Source organism: Anoplophora glabripennis, unplaced genomic scaffold (assembly GCF_000390285.2).
Source record: "Anoplophora glabripennis isolate ALB-LARVAE unplaced genomic scaffold, Agla_2.0 scaffold80, whole genome shotgun sequence".
Classification (NCBI taxonomy): domain Eukaryota; kingdom Metazoa; phylum Arthropoda; class Insecta; order Coleoptera; family Cerambycidae; genus Anoplophora; species Anoplophora glabripennis.
Genome location: NW_019416401.1, coordinates 1,357,532 through 1,377,649, shown reverse-complemented (window position 1 = coordinate 1,377,649; position 20,118 = coordinate 1,357,532). Strand labels below are relative to the sequence as shown.

General features: G+C 34.2%; 5 protein-coding genes across 8 annotated transcripts in view; 4 read left to right on the top strand and 1 right to left on the bottom strand.

Annotated features, from left to right (window-relative positions):
• Window positions 1-2,360, top strand: part of LOC108917563 (diuretic hormone 44) — a 57,548-nt gene extending 55,188 nt beyond the window's left edge. Inside the window, exon 4 of the mRNA XM_018724224.1 lies at window positions 1,878-2,360. Coding sequence (XP_018579740.1) covers window positions 1,878-2,105 — 228 coding nt within the window. The 3' untranslated portion in view covers window positions 2,106-2,360. The remainder of the gene's footprint in view (window positions 1-1,877) is intronic.
• Window positions 2,361-6,086: 3,726 nt separating this feature from the next.
• On the top strand, window positions 6,087-8,069 carry LOC108917560 (acyl-CoA synthetase family member 3, mitochondrial). Its single transcript, XM_018724216.2, has 3 exons — window positions 6,087-6,436; window positions 6,521-6,802; window positions 6,856-8,069. The coding sequence occupies exons 1-3, from the start codon at window positions 6,133-6,135 to the stop codon at window positions 7,953-7,955; spliced, it is 1,686 nt and encodes a 561-aa protein (XP_018579732.1). The 5' UTR covers window positions 6,087-6,132; the 3' UTR covers window positions 7,956-8,069.
• Window positions 8,070-10,135: 2,066 nt separating this feature from the next.
• LOC108917556 (protein Mpv17) lies at window positions 10,136-11,438 on the bottom strand. Its single transcript, XM_018724213.1, has 2 exons — window positions 11,192-11,438; window positions 10,136-11,135 (listed from the first exon to the last, which is right to left on the bottom strand). The coding sequence occupies exons 1-2, from the start codon at window positions 11,381-11,383 to the stop codon at window positions 10,749-10,751; spliced, it is 579 nt and encodes a 192-aa protein (XP_018579729.1). The 5' UTR covers window positions 11,384-11,438; the 3' UTR covers window positions 10,136-10,748.
• Window positions 11,066-13,266, top strand: LOC108917555 (uncharacterized protein C9orf85 homolog). 4 transcript variants are annotated; one of them, XM_018724211.1, is made up of 3 exons: window positions 11,066-11,171; window positions 12,556-12,913; window positions 12,976-13,266. In XM_018724211.1, exons 2-3 carry the CDS (start codon window positions 12,569-12,571, stop codon window positions 13,195-13,197), a joined length of 567 nt encoding a protein of 188 aa, XP_018579727.1. In that variant the 5' UTR covers window positions 11,066-11,171; window positions 12,556-12,568; the 3' UTR covers window positions 13,198-13,266. The 4 variants fall into 4 exon arrangements, with proteins under 4 accessions (XP_018579727.1, XP_018579725.1, XP_018579726.1 ...); XM_018724212.1 differs by lacking the exon at window positions 11,066-11,171 and adding an exon at window positions 11,361-11,438; XM_018724209.1 differs by lacking the exons at window positions 12,556-12,913; window positions 12,976-13,266 and adding an exon at window positions 11,828-12,537.
• Window positions 13,267-13,714: 448 nt separating this feature from the next.
• Window positions 13,715-18,609, top strand: LOC108917557 (COP9 signalosome complex subunit 6). The gene is made up of 5 exons (XM_018724214.1): window positions 13,715-14,032; window positions 14,084-14,215; window positions 14,269-14,420; window positions 14,477-14,836; window positions 18,396-18,609. The coding sequence occupies exons 1-5, from the start codon at window positions 13,816-13,818 to the stop codon at window positions 18,534-18,536; spliced, it is 1,002 nt and encodes a 333-aa protein (XP_018579730.1). The 5' UTR covers window positions 13,715-13,815; the 3' UTR covers window positions 18,537-18,609.
• Window positions 18,610-20,118: the final 1,509 nt, after the last annotated feature.

The window sequence follows — 20,118 nt, the reverse complement described above, 5'->3', positions numbered from 1 at the left end:
CAGATTTATTTAATACCTACCTTTTTTGTATAAACTTTTTTCTCTATGAATAACAGTTTTTTACGCCAGTCGAAAAACCACTTTTCCATAATTTTGACCATTGTTTTAACAAAGTTTCCCAACTAGTCTCGAGTTAATTTTTTGATATTTTGATTATAACACGTTTCTGAACAATATTCCGCAGAGAAACTTCTAATAGTATTTTTTTCCCGAAAAATGATAATGATTGGCCTATAAGAATAAATACGAATTTTATAAGGTGTTCAATGTTCACTAGTTACCTTCTGACAGTAATGAATTCAGCGAACAAAATTTTATAGTGAATCTAAAAGGGTGTTGGGAGGAACAGTGGAAATTTCATGCCTTATCCTTTCCTGCAACTTTTCGATATTTTGCGGCCTATTTTTGTAGGCTACATTTTTTATGTGACCTCACAGAAAAAAGTCAAGCGGGGTCATATCAGAAGACCTAGCTGGCCATTCAATTGCCCCTCTGCGTCCAATACATTTATCAGGAAAAGTTTAATCTAAATATGCAAAATGTGGAGGAGACCCCATCATGTTGAAACAATATTTGTTCTGTCGGTAAATTTGGATTATTTTTGTCTAAGTTCTGGAATAATCATAAAAATAGCAGTGACGTATTTAAAAAAATTAACCTGAACCCGTCGAAGACGAAACGTCGGATTGTAAAAATGTTGACGCCATTGTATATAGCGAAAAAAAGTAGCATTGTAAATTAGCAATTTATTTTAAAATTCGTTTTCAAATAAAACCAGAAAAAAAATTAAACAATTTTGCAAAATTTCGGGTTTTTCCGGGTACCTATTTCCGGAACTACCTGGAATTTTAAAACTTTCTAAACAGCATATTTCGGTATAAAAAAAACACAACTTTTTAAATCGCTTATTCACTTATGTTTATAGCAATACTGTACAAAAATAAAGTTTTGGGTCAAATAATGAGACAGTTTTTTTTGTATTTTTTTTTTTGAATCAGTTTTTGAATTTTTTTAAATTTAAACAAATTATCAACAATTACTGAAAAATTCATTGTTGCAGGTCATTTTTTTTGCATTTTTCAGCATGTTTTTGAACTGTGATTCCAGATTTTTTTATTTCACCAAAAAGTATATGTCAAAACGAAAAAAATGTTCCGTACGATGATTTTTCTAATCGTAAGTAGAATTGTTCTTTAAAAAAAATGTGTTTCAGACCGGAAAAAATGAATATCTCGGAAACTTCTTGATTTTTCTATCTAAAAAATATTTAAGACACAGAAAGGTATACTTTCACCAAGTTTCGTCAAAATTAAATTATTTTTGCGCAAATGAGAAATAAAAAACAAAAAATAAGAAAAAAACCCGTTTTTCGCATTTTTCTCGGAAATTTCGAGGTTATTTTAAAAAGTGACCTTTACAAAAGTTGTAGATTTTTGTATGATCTATAACTTTGTATTGGACACTTTTTTGTTTGACGTAACTTTCGCCAGAAATCCAATGATACAATTTTTCACAACTTTTCAATCCCCCAAATCAACCCTCCGCCTCCCCTGCTCACGCATTTATTTTTTTTTTTATTATAAGCCCCTTTACCATTTCCACTTATAAAAGTCCAGGTAATAATTTTCTTATTTTTTTCCCTCTAAATGAGTTATTTCGATCGGTCTATAAGCCTGTCACAGATACGTAACTTTGTATAGAAAAACATTGTCACTACTGGTTACCACTACACAATTAATTATTAATTTAATTATTTAATATAATTAATTATAATTAATATAATATAATTATATTAATTATAATTAATATAATTTAATTATTTCTATAGCTAAGTGGAACTCCTCGTAGTTAATTGACCTCACTGGTCTTTTTTTCAGAACGACCTCGGCCTAGACAGCAGGATCAAGAGGACAGGCCGATTAGGAGAACAAGGAGGTTCTCTGTCCATTGTGAACTCCCTGGATGTTCTGCGCAACCGGCTCCTTCTGGAGATAGCGAGGAAGAAGGCCAAAGAGGGCGCTAACCGGAACAGGCAGATGCTGATGAACCTGGGCAAAAGAGCCTTCCTCCAGCGACCAGCAGGAGTATACGACAATAAAATGTAAAGTGTAAAAAAATGTCCGGGAGGTAGCAGGGATGTAGTTTGTTGAAAATTCCTGCTATTTCTCCAGGTCTAGATATCTTTAAGTCTTACAAATCGAGGGAGTAATAAGTTGGAAGTTTGTTTTAACCAAAGTCTCGAAAATTGTCCAGTATTTATTAATTTTGCCTCAAAGAGCTTGGAAGAGATGAGGAGGACAAAGCATTGGCATTTTGTCTGCGCAAAGGCTGTCTCTTTAAACAAGCACCGTTGTGGGCGTGGCTAGACCGATGTTATTTACGTTCTTGCTTTGTGATTGGTGGTTGAGAGGAATGGGAAGTTGACAGCATTATTGTTAAAGAAAAATTTTAGTCTATTTCTAAGAATAAATCGTATCTAATCATAAGTTTTAAGACCTCAATAATTGGAAATTGCACATTTAAAACATTGGAACAAAAAATATTGCAATAACTAAACCAAATTCAGGTCCAAATTAGCTTTTTCCTTTGTTCTAGAGAACAAAGCTAAGTACTAACAAATTGAGGCACTTTTAAATATATTTTAGATAAAGAAGAATTATCTACAATTTCAGAAACTCCCAACCTACTGCTCCTCGATCTGAAACAGAATAAAATTTCAACTTTTTCGATCAGGGGCATTAATATGGCAAAAACACGTTCGGCAAATTATTTTTATGGAAACGATTTAACGCATAACCTTTTATTGTTGAAATACATATTACATACAACGCACAGCAGAAAATAATAAAGCTCCCAGAAAAGAAATCTGTAACTCACGTTACAAAAAGGTCCCTTCCTTTAAATTCCCCCAAGGAACAATGTAATTTCAGTAAGAAAATATTTACAGGAAAAATTCCTTTAGAAATCAACCTGCCTTATATTATTTCGATACAAACATTGTAAACAAAGTTACACCCCCTATATTAATGTCCCTGACAATCTTACTGCTGGCATATTAGGTAAAAATATAGATAGACAAGACTAAAAAATCTGGTAGACATTCCAGTTCATTTACACCGCGAAATCAAGATTTCGGCCTATGATATACTCAACAGTGGCCGAAGATGTATAGAATGAGAGAAAGAAAACTGAGAAAATATGACTACGCTTACGAAAAAAATAAATCGTATACCACGAGATTCAAATTAGAGGAAAATAATAAATTTTGCTGATGGGTTATTTTCCATATAACGTGTTTTCTTTCTGGCTCAATCTATATGATTACATGTAAACACAATTTGTCCACAAATGAAAATGTGATGTTCGTTAGGGAAAATATTCAATAATGGGGTGAGGTACACGTATTGTGGACATACAACGACTATCTCATTACTCGAAATTCCATTTGATTTGTTAATAGATATAGGAGAAAAGTGTATTTTGTTTAAGGTAGCTGGAGTATTTTTTAATATGTTTAAATTAAGCTGTGTTTGGTTCTATCATGTATGATATGATGTACAAAATAAATGTAATTACAAATAAAACATATACTGCATTATCGTCATCCAATTTTTTTACATCACCTGATCCAGAGTTCCAAAATAATAATATAAAAGTATTGTCTTCCATAGAAACGCAGTTTCTAACAGAAACAATGAGTAGTTTTTTATGAGAGTTGTGATTTTAGTACAATTAGCTAAAACTTTTTCTTTTGCCAACATTTCGACTATATGTTTAATCGAAACGTCGGCAAATTTTGCAAAAAAGAAAGAGTTTTGGTTAATTGTCCTGAACCTATAGTCCAGGCAAGTTAGACCAAAATCACCCAGAAAGAATACGGAAATTTTTTTCTGATGAACCGATCGAGTTGCGGTTTTCGGCATTGTCTTCGGAAAAATATCAGGAAAATAGTATATCTATTACACTTTGGGGCTGGATCGAAACTGCATTGCTGGTGCATAAACTGCATCTTGGAGTGCTAAAATTTTTCCGAATTTTTTAAAAATGGTAAAAATTGACTAAAAGTTGTAGAAATTTGTGTGCATGGGTTTTCGGAGTCGGAGATTCCGAATCTATCCTTGAAAAATATGCCCGACGACCCTGGGGCCCCCCAGGGGGGCAAGCGGGGGCCTTCTGTAAAACATCGAATAGCTGAGTAATTGCTTTCTAAATTTCTACGCGGGGGTTTTCGGGGTCAGGGATTCCGAATCTGACACTGGAAAATATCCATTAATCTTAGCTTGTCTATCACTGAGAAAAATTGTCTTAGAATTGGAGAAATCCTGGATAGTCCGTTCCTAAGAGACAAATTTCGTTAAATCAAAGAAATATTCCTTAAAACTGAAGAATATTTCATGGATTATGGATTTTCAAAAGAATCTCTTGAGCCCGTGCGACTGCGGATAATGCATAACAATTAGGCGACAAAATCCGATTATCGACAATGCAGATCTTGTGGGTGCAGGAATCATGGAATTACATGCACAATTGCATGTACAAATTGTTTTGGAACCAACTGTTCCAATTCTGAAATAGTCGAAAATATAATAGATGATAGTGATGGAGACAGTGATGACTGATGATGAAAATTGTGATTGATAGTGAAAGTGTTAGATAAATATATGATAGTAGTTGTCTCACTAATTGTCTTGCAAATAAAAAGAAAATTGGTTCTCAGAATAAAGGGGATTCTTTTCGACTCATTAATTTCCTGTTAGTTTTTCTTACCTTCTTTCCTCTAATCTCTGTAAATTTACGTGTGTTACAATATAAAGATGAGCCTACAAGATCATGGTTGGTAAGCAGGTGGAGCAGTTTTATTGCAAAAATCTGATGTGCCTTTCGATGTTTTCCAGAAAGCCAACCCCATGGGCGTCGGGCATACTTTTCAGTGTCAGAATCGGAATCCCCGACCACAAAAACCCCCGAGTGGAAATTTAGAAGGCAATTACTCATCTATTCGATGTTTTACAGAAGCCCCCCCTTGCCCCCATGGGTGCCCCAGGGGCGTCGGGGATACTTTTCAGTGTCAGAATCGAAATCCCCGACCCCGAAAACCCGTGCACACAAATTTCTACAACTTTTAGTAAATTTTTACCATTTTTAGTACCAGTTAGTTTACCAGTTTAGTTTACCATTCGGAAAAATTGATGCACACAGTTTATGCACCCGCAATGCAGTTTCGATCCAGCCCCAAAGTGTAATAGATAGACTTTTTTCCTGATATTTTTCCGAAGACAATGCCGAAAACTGCAACTCGATCAGTTCATCAGAAAAAAATTTCTGATTTATTGTCTAACTTGCCTGGTCTACTACAACTCTCCAAGAAACTGTTACCATTAAAAACACAGCTACTACAGAATTAATAATCAAATTCAAAGTAAGTACCATAGACCTTATAAACTACTAGTTACTAGTTTATTTACTAGGTCTATGGTAAGTACAGAATAGAGTATTAGGTTTGAGAATGTTTCGTAATCTGGACGGGGTGTTTGCCACTTTTACAGATATTACCGTAAGATGAAATAATGTGACGGACAAAATTTAGGAAAAAATCAATTTTGACCCATATTTGGGCCAGTTTTCTCCCAAGTAGTGGATTTTCTGAGAATTATCGAGGTAAATTTTACAAACAAGTTTTAACCCATATTTAGATTAATTTTCACAAAAAAAAGTTCACTTTTCTTCGAAGTACAATTTTTTATATGCAAACATCCCATTATTCGTGGTTAGGTAAGTAATCAGCATTTCTTTTAGTCATGTAACCATCTTCCATCTTCAACAATAAAGAAATTAGCGATAATACTGCTTAAATTTCAAATAACCTTAATAAACGTAAATTAAAATAATATGTATATAGAAATCAGAAGCATGAGTGAAATTTATTTGTCTATTGCAGTAATTTGCCAACACTCATTGATAACAAAACAAACGATAAAATTTGATTACGACTTAGATAACAGAAAATGACGGCGAAACTATATAATTTGTTTCGAGATAAACATGAGTACCTGTTTCTATAACAATATAGTACGGTTATCGTCACTTTTCAGTGACAGCATGTGTTGCAAACGACCAGAAGCCGAATGAAAAATGTTCATCCTAAACCGTAGGAACTTTTTAAAGCGAATTTTATCGTATGTGCCATGGAAAGAGACGAGAACGATCAGTAATCTGCCCCTTTTCGCAAATGCGGTCAACTTTTCAGACAGAACAGCACTATATGACGGAGCTGGTAGTTACACTTTCGGCAACATATTTGCGAGAGCCGCAGAGCTCTCGTCTTCTATATCTAGTAGGCTGAGTGGGAAAACAAACGAAAGGGTTTTGTTTCTGTGCTCTAACGACGTCAATTACGTCATCACTTTGTGGGCCATATGGATGTCGGGCCAAATAGGTAAATATTTGATATTCGTTTACAGCGCGATTGTAAGCGTTTGGCATGGATGTAAAAATAAATAGCTGTATATACAAATTTCAGCTGTCCCTCTAAGCCCGTTACACCCTGTCAAAATTCTTCAATATTACGCGCAGGATACCGGCTGTAAACTATTGATCACGGCCCCACAACACCAGGAGGTAATGAGGAAAATATCCAAAACAACTAGCACGAATTTGTACGTCATCGAGGAAGGATTACAAAAATTTGCGGGATTGAATACTACAACTCCTGAAGATCTTCGGGGCAAATTACCGTCAGATTTTAAGGAAAATAGCAATGCCCTTATCTTGTACACCAGTGGAACCACGGGAAATCCAAAAGGTAAGAAAATTGAGTCCTCAGATTGCTACTTAGAATTTTATTTCATCCAACAGGCGTTGTACTGTCCCACAAAAATCTTCTGGTGCAAACCAACACCCTTCTCCAAGCATGGAAGTGGTCATCCGAAGATGTCATACTACACACCTTACCCCTGCACCACGTTCATGGCACCGTTAACGCACTATTTTGTCCCCTCCAGATCGGAGCAAGAACTATAATGCTTCCTAAATTTTCCACCGAAGAAGTATGGTCCCACCTTTTGGGCACCAACGAAACTTTAAGTAACGTGGATGTTTCCGTGTTCATGGCAGTACCGACCATCTATTCCAAACTTATAGATTACTACGAAAAAAACTTAAAAGGCAAAAAAGAAGACGTTAGGAATCGCCTGAAAAGTAAAGTTAGGCTTATGGTGAGCGGCAGCGCACCCCTACCTGTGCCTCTGTACGAAAAATGGTTGGAAATATCAGGCCATAGACTGCTGGAGAGGTACGGAATGACAGAAATAGGCATGGCTCTTTCCAACGAGTACGATTCAGACAGAGCACCAGGTTACGTTGGTGTGCCTTTGCCTGGTGTCTCCGTTAGATTGTCGGAAACAACAAACGACATCCACAACACGCTTCTAGAATGCAAAAATGAAAGTGGAACCATCAGTTTTAATAAAAAAGCAAATAAAAACACACAAGGAGAACTACTAGTCAAAGGAGGGGGCGTCTTCAAAGAATACTTCAACAAACCCGAGGCCACAAGGAAAGAATTTACTGAAGACGGCTGGTTCAAAACTGGGGACATGTGCGAGTACGTCCCAGAGAAAAATAAATTCAGGATTTTGGGGAGGACTAGCGTGGACATTATCAAATCTGGAGGGTACAAAATCAGTGCGTTGCAAATCGAAACCGTACTTCTAGCTCATCCGGATATTAGAGAGTGTGCCGTGCTCGGAATCAAAGATGAGGTGTGGGGGGAGAAAATAGCTGCCGTGGTGGTCCTCAGAAATGGGGCCGAGGTCTCTCTAGACAAGCTAAGGGATTGGGCCAGTGATAAGATGCCGAAATACGCGTTACCTTCGGAATTGAAAGTTGTGGAAGACATACCGAAAAACGCGATGGGCAAAGTGAACAAAAAGGAGCTAGCGAAGAGTACTTTTTGATAAATTTTATGTTCCACTTCAGAAGATGTGCCAGCTATTAAAAGTATAAAGGCTAAAAAAATATGTAAAATGTAAGGTCACAATGTTAAGTTACAAACAAAAGTATAAATAAAATTGGGCTGACGATATGTAGCACATTCCTTAAAATGTCCAACATAAACTTAATGTTTGAGATTAAAACTTTGTGAATATTTAACAAATAGCCCGGTCAAAATAGACATTTCAAATAACGAAAATTCCGACAGAGCTAAATTTTGGTGGAGACCTTGGGTACACCATTAGAAATAAAGTGTCAAAAGTCCCCATCGATCCCATGTGTGCTAAAAAAGTTATTCGGGGTCAAAAGTCAAAATTTAAGGTTTTTTGGATTTTTTTCGAAAACGGTAAGTTTTATCAAAAAAGTAGCCCTGACAAAAATTATAGATCTTAAAATTATCTACAAAAATGGTCCTTGTACTTTTTTTCTAAGAACCACCATTCCCGAGATATCGCGATTCTAAAAGTTGAAGGAGTCACATTCTACATGATGCACACATTTCCACACCACCTGTGAGGTATTGTACTTTGACGCGTTTTTAACATGGTTTCCCCGATAGGCCTACTCCACGAACTGTTATGACGGAATTTTCAAGGACAATACTCTTTTAACTGTATGATGATTATTGATATTGGTTATTGACTTTAACTGTAGTTCTGATTCCTTTTGATATTTTAATCTGATTCAAAGTCGACTTCAACAGTCATGTCTTCTTCGATTTCTTCTTCTTCTTCCTTTTCTTCTTGCTGGATGTTCGTAAATTGTTCAAATGAAGATGAATCAGCTGTCTCTTCATCGAAATCACATGAATCTTCATCTGTTGTATTCAATTAGACATTTGAGCAAGACTGGCTTTGGAAATTAGTACACGCTGAAGAACACAGTAACCCTACTCTTCTACAAGTTCTACAGCCACATTTAGCACTACAACCTTTTTTGCAATTGCAAAAAATAGTGTTTAGGAGTTTTTCCAGAGCAGGTGGAAGTAAAGTTTGAATCCGTTCCAAAGTATTATCTGTTAATTTCCAACCCCAGTCTTCTGGGTTCAGTTGATTGTCTAGCCATGTCTGAACTTGATAGTATTCTCGATACAATTGTTGATTAGCAGAAGCCGATGTTGGAGGAAGACAAGATAGTTGTACTTGTTTCTTATTTCGTGTATTTTTTACAGAAGTTAAATATCTATATTTATCTATACAATCAATTTTTTTTGGAGCTCCTTAACAGCAAGGAGAAAGCGAATTCCTTTTGTGATTATTGTTTGAGGTGAAGAATCAATTTCTACAATCAATCAAATCTTTTTTGCAAATAATTTTAATACTGATATTTTACCCCTTCTAAACATTGCTGATGTAGTATCGCAGCCGGTTATCGCATGTAAAAATAAGATATGGTTTTGGCATTTTGGATAAGCAGATAAACTTTTTGAAGAATATATTTCTGTTCGCTGTTGAGCCTTTCCAGGTTTTAAGAAGTATATAATTTTATCAACTGGAGTCCTTGCAGTGAGTAGTGAGTAGTATTAATAAGTCAACATCTTCACCAACTACAGTAGTTGTGTTTGTTGCATTAAATTATTCTATTGTTGTTTCAATTATAAGGACATCTGTGTCATTTTGATTAAGGGACTGAGTTTCTTTTGGGTGTATATTCTCAGAATAGTATAGTTTATACATACAAGAGACACAAATAGGCATTTTTACTTGTATTAAGTGACTGACTATGTATATACGTGGCATATATGTGCATATCATGTAGAACGTGACTCTTCAACTTTTAGAATCGCGATCTCAGGAATGGTTGTTCCCATTTGATTGTGACCATTTTTGTAGATAATTTTCAGATCTATAATTTTTGTCTGAACTACTTTTTTGATAAAACTTACCGTTTTCGAAAAAAATCCAAAAAACCTGAAATTTTGAATTTTGACCCCAAATAACTTTTTTAGCACACATGGGATCGGTGGGGACTTTTGACACTTTATTTCTAACGGTGTACCCAAAGTCTCCACCAAAATTTAGCTCTGTCGGAATTTTCGTTATTTGACCATTATTTTTATGACTAATTTGACCGGACTAAAAAGGTTATATGTATAAATAAATCATGAAGATGTAAGAAAAACTGCAAACTAATTACCTAATAATTTATTTTTCCAGAACAAAAGTAACAAATACTTACTTCTACGAAAAATGGATATGTTCAAAATTAAATGCTTAAAATAAAAAAAAACAAATGCAATAAATAATTGAAATAAACATTCTTTTACAATTTGGTCAGTAAAAGACCTAGAGAAGCGTCCGTATACTCAAGAAACGCCACTGAACTCAAAAGTTGCAAAATAAAATAACAGAAATTTTTTATGTAGCCTGTTATTTAAAATAAAACCTATTAAACAAATATCTTATTTATACTATTACAATGCAATTTAAGAGAACATATACGAGGCACATTATAGAAAAATAAAGTAATAAATTTTACCTAGCAAAAATAGTATAAAGGTAGGTATACAACTCGAAAAATAAATATATGTTTAAAATTCACTAGACCCTGAACTTATATTAATAATAGTTTCTATTTGTATTTAACGGCAAAATTTGGTGTAAATATGTCGGTTTCACTATTAAAGTACCAAAGCTGACATTTCACCAGTTTATTAAAATAGGTATATGTAAAAACTATGTATAAAGAAATACCTGAATTTAAGAATAATCACGTCATTTAATACTGTCCAAATTAATTAAGGTGAAAACGTATTTTTAATCATCTTCGTCATCATCTTCCTCACCATCTTTATCAGCAACTCCCTGTTGCGTTTTCCACGACAAGTATGCGTTCCAAATCAATGCCACAATTTGAGTGAAAAGAACCTGGAACATCAATGGCACCATATAAAAGTTGACCAGCTGCACCGTCGGCCACAACTTGTAATTGCTAATTAGAATATCTTTGTACTTGCAGCTCAATTCCTTCTTGATAAAATCCAGGTCTTTCCCCTGCATGCTGTTCAGCAGGGCGATAAAAACAGCCAAGAAAGTTGGCGCGAATATCAGTTGGTCCAGTGCCATCTTTTTGAGAGCCGCCGATTTACCGCGATCGGTGATCAACCTCGACAGGAGTTTGTACCACACTGTCACCGCCGGGCCCTGAAGTCCAATAATAAATATATCTGATTTGTCCAAGTAAGTAAAATTACACTTACCACCACCACGGTACCCAGAGCAAAAAATTGAGCGGTCCGGAGGGAATTTAATTCGCACCTTTTTTCGATGATTTTTTGAGCTATGACGTCCCCGGATGCCATCAAAAGGCCAGTTTGAATCGACTGTGTTATAATGGGATGCTTGCATAACATATATCTGTAAATTCTTCCGATTTTAGCCAATTTATTCATTCTGCGAGAATATCACTGCGAATTTAGATCATGTCCGAAGTTTTTTATTTTTGAGGTTAGCTTATGATTGTCACAAAATCGCGTTAAAGTGTTACCTTATCACACACATACGTCTAGATACGATTAGAACTTATTTTAACACACGAGAGAGGATAGACGATATACGTATGTCGCGTATTACTTCATTTAATGCGGGAAATTCAAAATTAGCACGTTTTTCTTGTTTTCACACAACTAACTATATATACTATTATTATTTATAAAAATAACTGTATTGCGTATTAAAACATAATTTAATAAACTAACTTTGCAATTCTCAACTAACATCAATGTTTTTCATGTTTCTCTTACATGTATGTCATCGATGAAAATGTCAAACTCACAAAACCAAATCACTAAATTATTAAAGTAAATAAATAACAAGAACTAGAAAAAATATTTCAGGGGAACTGGAATTTGTCATATGTGATGTTGAGATCCCTTAATCCTAGATTCTTGAGGAACCTAACAAAGTACTTTCGAAAGAGAAACATTAACGCAACAATATATCACACGAAACCCTTTATTTTGGCAAGAGCTAAAGTACTGATAGGCTCCCAACTGTGCTGTGTTGCCCTTAAAAGTGAAGAAAGGACTAAAATTAACGTGGAAGATGGCCTAAGAGAAGCCTGCGCAGAAGGAGACGTAGCCATCGTTGTGCTGATGGATACACTTAAGGACTTTGTTTTAGTTGTATGTCAAGAGTACCGTAGCTGCCTCACGAAGCAAATTGAGATTACAGAAACTGCCTCAAAAATTGGACCTCTCTCGGAGTTTTGGGATGAACTCCCGCCCTACAGAACACTGGCAGCTGAGTTAAGTAAGGAACTAGACGATTATATGAGCGTATTTAACACCATAGGGCAAATGATGACCGATGATTCCTTGGTGTCTTTTGTGACAGGAACGACAGACAAATTAGACTTAGTCGCTACAAAATACCAGGAGTTAAACACTTTACTACAGAAAGAGTTTGAGCAGAATAGGGAAATAGAATTGGAACTGTTGAGAATTAACCGTAATTCCATTTTAAACAGTGTGAATTAAGACCGATGTAATAGAATTTGCAAATAAATTAGTGATTTAAAGAACAAAACAAATTTTATTACTTTTTAAATGAGTGTTATTTTCAGGGACAATTCGAATATGAGTTTACAGAAAGGGAACACGTCTAGGACACGACCTCAAAAGCATAAAAACAAAAGCGTGTTTAAAAACAATCTTCACGATACTAGCCAACGCACGAAACTGGTAAATAGCATCCAAGTCAGTAGCGTTTGTGTTCGATGCAAAGAAATTATAGAATGGAAAATTAAATACAAGAAATACAAACCGCTAACGCAACCAAAGACTTGTGTGAAGTGTGGACAAAAGAGTGTTAAGCAAGCTTATCATGTTATGTGCGGAGATTGTGGAAAAACTTTAGGATTATGTACTAAGTGTTGCCAAAATAAAGACGTTGTACAAGCGGAACCAAGCGAAAAAGAACAGGTAAAATTATAAGTTTCTAAAAATTGTACACTTTACTGTATTCATTTGTTTTTTCATTTTAGATAAAGTTGGATAATGAACTGAAAGCTTTAATACAAGCTCTACCCGAAAGAAAACGAAGAACTTTCTTCAGATACATGGAGAAAAAATCAAAAGAAGGTAAAAATGATTCAGCTCAAGAAAATGAAAAAGACGAGCTGATGCACAAATTAAACTCTCTCAAACTGAATGACATGGATGATTTTAGTGATTCAGATTTTGATGATTCTGAAGATGAAAAATAAAGTGTATAGTACTTTTTATTGTGCATCTAAATCATGTAAAAAATAAGCAATAAATTTATAAAACAAACAGTGAATATACTTTAATTTCATAAATTTTTTTAAGAAGACTTCATGTGTCTGCTTTTTTCACTTCACTACAAAAAGATTTTAATTAAAAGAAAAGTTTTGAATTCAAAATTCAATTCTTAACAGCGTCCATAAAAGTATGCAACTAACAGAACAGGACTTCAATTGTTGATATTTTGCAGACGCCAGCGCCACCTACAAAACAACTTGTCCGTGAAAAGTTCATTTTCATTTCAGTGATTGATTATTTCTGAGGATAAATTTATTTTGGTACTGATTAAAAATTTAGATAAAAGTAAACCTTCATTTATCAAATTATTATTGAACTTTTATAATATAAAAAAAGTAAGGTCTCAATTGCTAGCTTTTCATTGAATACAGCAATCGGTCAATAAAATAACATGAGCATTCTGTTATTTCTGTTTACAATGCGAATTCGTTGGTTTATGGTTTGAGCTGAGCAGTGAGCTGTCTAAAAGTTGACACTTGACAGTAATTTATAAATACATTTCATACACATTTGAGGGAAGTAAAATTTAAAAACCAGATACAATGAGTGCCTCAAAAGACGGAATGGCGATGGAAGTAGAAACCGCTTCCATTGCAGAAAGTGGCAAATCTTCTATGGACATCACAACAGACCCTGGCAAAAATGTCATGGCATCTGGAGCTGTTGGCTCAATTACTTGTTCCCTGCACCCCCTTGTTATTATGAATGTCTCTGAACATTGGACTAGAGAAAGGGCTCAAGAGGGTGCCGTTCAGCAAGGTAAAAACCAATTAATTACAGTGCAACTGAGATTTTAACCTAAGATTTTAGTGATAGGAGCACTAATCGGCAAACAAAAAGGAAGAAACATCGAAATCATGAATTCATTTGAATTAGTATTTACAGTTATTGGAGGTGATATAGTAATCGATAGGGATTATTACAACATGAAAGAAGAACAGTGTATGTATATAGAAAATTGTTTAAAAGCACTTACAAACTACTTTTTATTTTAGTCAAACAAGTATTTAGTGATATGGACTTCATTGGATGGTATACAACAGGCGACACCCCTAGTTCAACAGATATAAAAGTACATAAGCAAATCTGTGAAATCAATGAATCTCCGATTTTGTTAAAGTTAAATCCTTACGATAAAAATATAGAGGTACTGAGTAACGACTATTTAAAAATACATAACATTAACCTGGTAATGATTTTCAGCATTTACCGGTTAATTTATACGAGTCTGTGATAGATTTAGTGAGTGGCGAGGCCACAATGTTGTTCGTTCCTCTAACCTACACTCTAGCCACCGAAGAAGCCGAACGTATCGGGGTGGACCATGTTGCGAGGATGACCTCCACCGATTCCGGAGAGAGTTCTTTGGTTGCGGAACATTTAACTGCCCAGTACAGTGCTATTAAGATGTTGCACTCGAGAGTGCGCCTCGTTTTGGAATACATGAAGGCAGTACAAAACGGGCAGCTGCCCAGGAACCACGAAATACTTAGAGAGGCTTACTCTTTGTGCCACCGGCTGCCGGTCATCCACGGGTCACGGTTCAGGCAAGATTTCTATAACGTAAGTGTTACCTACATTTGATAAATGCGTATTGTGAGTTTCCGGTTTGTTTTTTATGCGTATTTCAGAACAATGTAGAGCATCACAAAATAAGGTTTTTCGTGTGAACTATTATGAGTCTGTTGGATGGGTTAGACCCATTGTTCATTTGATAATCTGTTGCTCTTAAATTTTATGCTACATTATTCTGGAACACCCTGTATACAGGATGTGGCGTTTATAGTGAATAAAAATTAAAATACGGTTTCCTAAGTTTTATCAAGAAAGTTAATGGGTCGATCCTGCGTTTCTCTGTAAATTTATAATTCTGTAAGCTACTTTTAAAGTTTACGAAACTTTCAGAATATGTAGTTCTTGGCGAGTAGAATAAGTGCATTTTTGTAAAATTGTCAAAATATTTAACAATTTTTGCAAAAATTGAGTTTTTCGAAAAAAAAGACATTTTTTTCAAGTTTCAATAAATCATACAGTAATGCACTTACATGATCCATCTTGGGCTTAAAATTTTCTCTAAGTGTTGTACTTTCCTGTGCAGATTGTGCGTGTATTGCAAAATGATTGGAATTATGCGAAAAATCTACGGAAATTTTGACTTCTTCGGGTCAAAAAATGTAGACTTCTTTCGGGTCAAAAAATGTAGACCTTTTTCTTATCGTTGAAATTTAATCGGAATGACATTATTACCATTTCAAAGTCAACATTTTTTTACAAATTTAACAAAATGTCTTACGACCAACAGGAGCCGAGAAAACTTTTTTTTTTCAAAAAATCGCTATGATCTCATTTATCAATATTAAGGTCTGAAATTTACACACGTTGTAATTTAATACTTTTACTTCATTATAAAAAATAGTCCGCAATGATTGACCCCCTTTTTTAACTGTAAATTTTGGGCCCCATAAAATACTTGCTCCGCTTGACACGATGTCTCAAAAACTGCAGTTTTTTTCTTCAATATCTGAGCAACTGTTCAAAATTGAGCAGGCATGCCAAGCACTAACTGAAAACGTTGAGTCACAGACTTTCTCTCCTTCCCCATCACGCGCATCGTGTCTAACAGAGGCCCAACAAGATTAAGTTTACTGTAAAAAAAGGGGGTCAATCATTGCGGACTATTTTTTATATTGAAGTAAAAGTGTTTAACTACATATGTAAAGAGTGACCGCAAAAAAGCCATCTTTCCGCCTGTTTTTGAGACTTTGACAGAGGCGACAGGGAAAGTCCTAAAAATATTCTAAAAATATCCAGATGCTCGTCATGACAAATGAAAATGAGCATCACTTTCAGTTTTTCGAAAATTTTCGAAAATCACCCTTATTTAGGGGTTGAAATGACAAAAAAAGTGAACAAATTAAGAATCATTAACAGTTGTAAAACCCCAAATATTTCTATGTTATCAAAATAATATTATGAACGTGAAAATATCTAATTTCGCATTTGATACGGTCTTGTCCGGATTGAAAATCAACCCTTAATATCCCTAAAGGGGTGAAATCACCCCCTAAACGCCTAAAAATGCAAAAAATATATTAAAAGTTAAAAATTTTTACACTTTTAGGCATTTAGGGGATGATTTCACCTCTAGGGATATTAAGGGTTGATTTTCAATCCGGACAAGACCGTATCAAACACGAAATTAGATATTTTCATGTTCATAATATTATTTTGTTAACAACATAGAAATATTTGGGGTTTTACAACTGTTGATGATTCTTAATTTGTTCACTTTTTTTGTCTTTTCAACCCCTAAATAAGGGTTATTTTCCAAAAATTTCGAAAAACTGAAAGTGATGCTCATTTTCATTTTTCATGACGAGTTTTTGGATATTTTTAGAATATTTTTAGAATTTTTCCTGTCGCCTCTGTCAAAGTCTCAAAAACAGGCGGATTTTGCGGTCACTCTTTCAGACCTTAATATTAATAAATAAGGCCGTAGCGATTTTTAAAAAAAATTTTCGGCTCTTGTTGGTCGTAGGACATCTTTTTTAAATTTGTGAAAAAAATGTTAGCTTTCAACTGGCAATAATACCATTCCGATTAAATTTCAACGATAAGAAAATGATATATATTTTTCGACCCGAAAAATTAAGTCAAAATTTCTGTAGATTTTTCGCATATTTCCAATTATTTTGCAATATGCGCACAATTTGCACAGGAAAGTACAACTCTTATAAAAAATTTTAAGTCCAATATAGGCATCGTAAATGCATTACTGTATGATTTGTTGAAATTTGATTTTTTTTTCGAAAAACTCAATTTTTTCAAAAACTCAAATATTTTGCAATTTTACAAAAATGCAATTGTCATATTTGCCAGGGACTACATGTTCTGAAAGTTTTGTAAAAAAATATTTTTCTGTTTTAAAGATAAAATTTAAAAAAAATGCAATTTAAGCCATTTTTTTACAATAATTAATACATTTGTTTATCAATTGACATCGGGTTGGACTCAACATTTTTGCTAAAAAAGTTTTTTGTCTAAAATATATTTTTTAAGTATTTAGCTTTCTTTTAATGAAAAAAATTGTTTTTTGCGACCTTTGAACGCCATTTTGAAAATTAATCCCTAACATTCAGCTGGGGTAAAGTAGTTGATTCAATTCCACAGAAGTTTTTCTAATTTTAACGTGTCTTTGTTTATTGAACTAAATTTTGTCAAAAAAACTAGGTATGTTCGATAATTTAACTGGCCTATAAACCCCACAGAAGGCTTTTATGAAACTGTTACACATGAATTAATCATAATTATCGAGTATTTTTTACAAAATTCTCGACAAAACAGGAAAGGTACATTCTGATGCCCATGTTTTCCGAGATCTTTCTCTGTGAAAAATTAAAAGAATGCTTGTATTTCAACATTTTTAGTTTTCTTATTCCATTATTGTCTTACTAAAAGTGCAATTTCTTGTCTATAAGACGCCAGTCTCAAACTAATTCAAACAAATACAGTATAAATTTTTGTAATATTTTTTTAAACATTATCGAATGAACTCGATCAAAGTTCTTCGATACCAAAAACTTAGGTATGTAAAAGATATTTAACCCCACAGACAAGACTCCTAACTGCTGTTATATGGAATATATTTACATGATTGTAAATTTTGTAGTTCTGGAATTGTCCCTGTAACAATGCTACTTACAGAGATACAAATGAACTACTGCAACTTCACTTCGCTGAATTTATGGTCGACCTGACCTTAAAAATTACTTTACCTGCAAATATTATTTTTAATTTAAATGAAATTAAAACATTAATTACACTTTAGTGTGTCATGCTCGAGGTCATGCTTTATTCACAAAATTTCTGCAGGTGCGAGAAGCTGATGCTCCTTACGTCTGCGTGATGAATTGGCACAGAAGTGATATTTATTTTATTCGCTAAAATACCACACCCTGTATAAGACAAACATTGGTGCATTGTTAGAATTTGAAGAAAGTGTTGCTGATTCTATAGGCACTTATTGCTGCATTTTTTTAATAGCTCTCTCGCTGCATATGCTTCTCTATTTCCCTGTTAGACAAATCGGACATTTTGTACTAAATAAATGTTCGTTTTGTAGCAATGCAACGACGTGGGGCTGATGACCTACCTGGGGACACTCACGAAGGGCTGCAACGACCTCAATCAGTTCGTAAATAAATTCAACATTTTGTACGACAGGCAAGGACTGGGGAGGAGGATGAGGGGCATATTCTTTTAAGTTGCACTAGTTCATTGTTCACGTGTTTATTAAAATCTGTAATAGTAGTTATAAACAATCCTCCATTACAAGATGTCTTTTTGCGTTATCAAAATTTTATATAAAACGGTTTGTATAACAGGAAGACTGTACAAATCCCATATATTTGGCACTACAGAACTGCTGCTTCTGCTTCAACGGTGATTTTTTCAAAAACAAGTTCTTGTATCCTAATAGCGATACAAAAATACTTACTTTTATATTAAACAGTTTATAGTGGCACATTTTTTTTGTAATCATCGCATTGTTACAGTTATGCTATTATTTTTTTGTTCGTTTATTAACTTAAAAAGTAATGATGATTTGGGTGTAAACATCGATTAAAATACGGGGTGTTTGGAAACGAGTGAGTCGTACTTCAAGGCTAGCTTCTCAGATGAAATTAAATCGAGTCCATTCAACTTGCAGTGAAAATTTAGCAAACGTACAAATTTATCAAAAAGGGTGAAGTTTAGTGAGGTTAAGATACCTTCAAATCTTTTAAACTAGTGATTTTGTGCGAAAGAACTACTCTGCTGGCTACGGCCCTGTACAACATTGAATTGCACCTACAATTTCTAGGAAGTAGCTAAAATAGTTAGTCAGCAGTATTGTCAGACATAAACAGGTTTGTGATTTCGAAATTATTAGCTCTCATCAGCATACCATAAACGAGAAATAATAAATTCGAAACCGGTCTATATCTGCTGCTTTTTCTTCAATGCTGGACGAGGCTGTAGCCTGCAGAGTGGTTGTTTCCCCCAATACAGGGTGATTCACAAATGGTGACCAAAAATTTATCCTCGTATTCTTTGGTGAATTTTAAGGGGTCTTTCCTACAAAGTTTTTATCTAGGACGCTTCGTTAAAAAGATACAGGGTGTTAAACTTCCAAAAATATTTTTAATTTTTTTAAATAAAAAAGTAGTAAGTGAAATAATTTGAAATTGGGCAAATGTATTTATGTAAACATTATCCCAAATCTGAGGGCTTTTCCTAAAATTTACATGCTCCAGTGGCAGAGTTACAGGGTATCGGTGGCATATTTTTCTAAATAAAATAGTACACTACTGCTTTACGGTAACAACCATGATATTTCCGGATTCGTCTTCCAATTTTCTACAAATTATGACTTATGTTTTTTGAAAAAAAGCCTGATTTTCGAAAAAACTAACTGAGAACACACTTCTATATTCGATTATAATGCTTTTCAAAATTACATAATAAGCTGCGTTAGCAATTTTGACATTCTGAGCAGTTAGAAGAAAGAATAAATAATGCTTTTCATCAGATTCAAGCAAGAATAAATTTCGAACAAATTACATTTTCGTTACTAAAAAGATCTCGGGCCTGTGTTCGTAGAAATGGAGATATTTTTAAGCATTTACTGAAATAAAATCATTAAAATTATGACTAATGTTATTAATTTCTTTATTCAAATAAATAACCGAATGGTTAGTGTCGTTATTTAAGTAAGTGTTTTCAGTTGGTTTTTAAAGTTTTACTCGAAAATCGGGCTTTTTCGAAAAACAAAAGAGTAGTAATTTGTAGAAAATTGAAAGACG

What these genes read in the sequence shown, in the direction of transcription:
- LOC108917555 (XM_018724209.1), top strand. Translation starts at nt 11,852, where the DNA reads ATGTTGAGATCCCTTAATCCTAGATTCTTGAGGAACCTAACAAAGTAC.
- LOC108917556 (XM_018724213.1), bottom strand. Translation starts at nt 11,383, where the DNA reads ATGAATAAATTGGCTAAAATCGGAAGAATTTACAGATATATGTTATGC. An exon ending in CTCTGGGTACCGTGGTGGTG is followed by an intron (nt 11,136 to 11,191) that starts GTAAGTGTAATT and finishes ATTGGACTTCAG; the next exon opens with GGCCCGGCGGTGACAGTGTG.
- LOC108917560 (XM_018724216.2), top strand. Translation starts at nt 6,133, where the DNA reads ATGTTCATCCTAAACCGTAGGAACTTTTTAAAGCGAATTTTATCGTAT. An exon ending in ATGGATGTCGGGCCAAATAG is followed by an intron (nt 6,437 to 6,520) that starts GTAAATATTTGA and finishes TACAAATTTCAG; the next exon opens with CTGTCCCTCTAAGCCCGTTA. An exon ending in AACCACGGGAAATCCAAAAG is followed by an intron (nt 6,803 to 6,855) that starts GTAAGAAAATTG and finishes TTCATCCAACAG; the next exon opens with GCGTTGTACTGTCCCACAAA.
- LOC108917557 (XM_018724214.1), top strand. Translation starts at nt 13,816, where the DNA reads ATGAGTGCCTCAAAAGACGGAATGGCGATGGAAGTAGAAACCGCTTCC. An exon ending in AGAGGGTGCCGTTCAGCAAG is followed by an intron (nt 14,033 to 14,083) that starts GTAAAAACCAAT and finishes CTAAGATTTTAG; the next exon opens with TGATAGGAGCACTAATCGGC. An exon ending in CTTACGATAAAAATATAGAG is followed by an intron (nt 14,421 to 14,476) that starts GTACTGAGTAAC and finishes AATGATTTTCAG; the next exon opens with CATTTACCGGTTAATTTATA.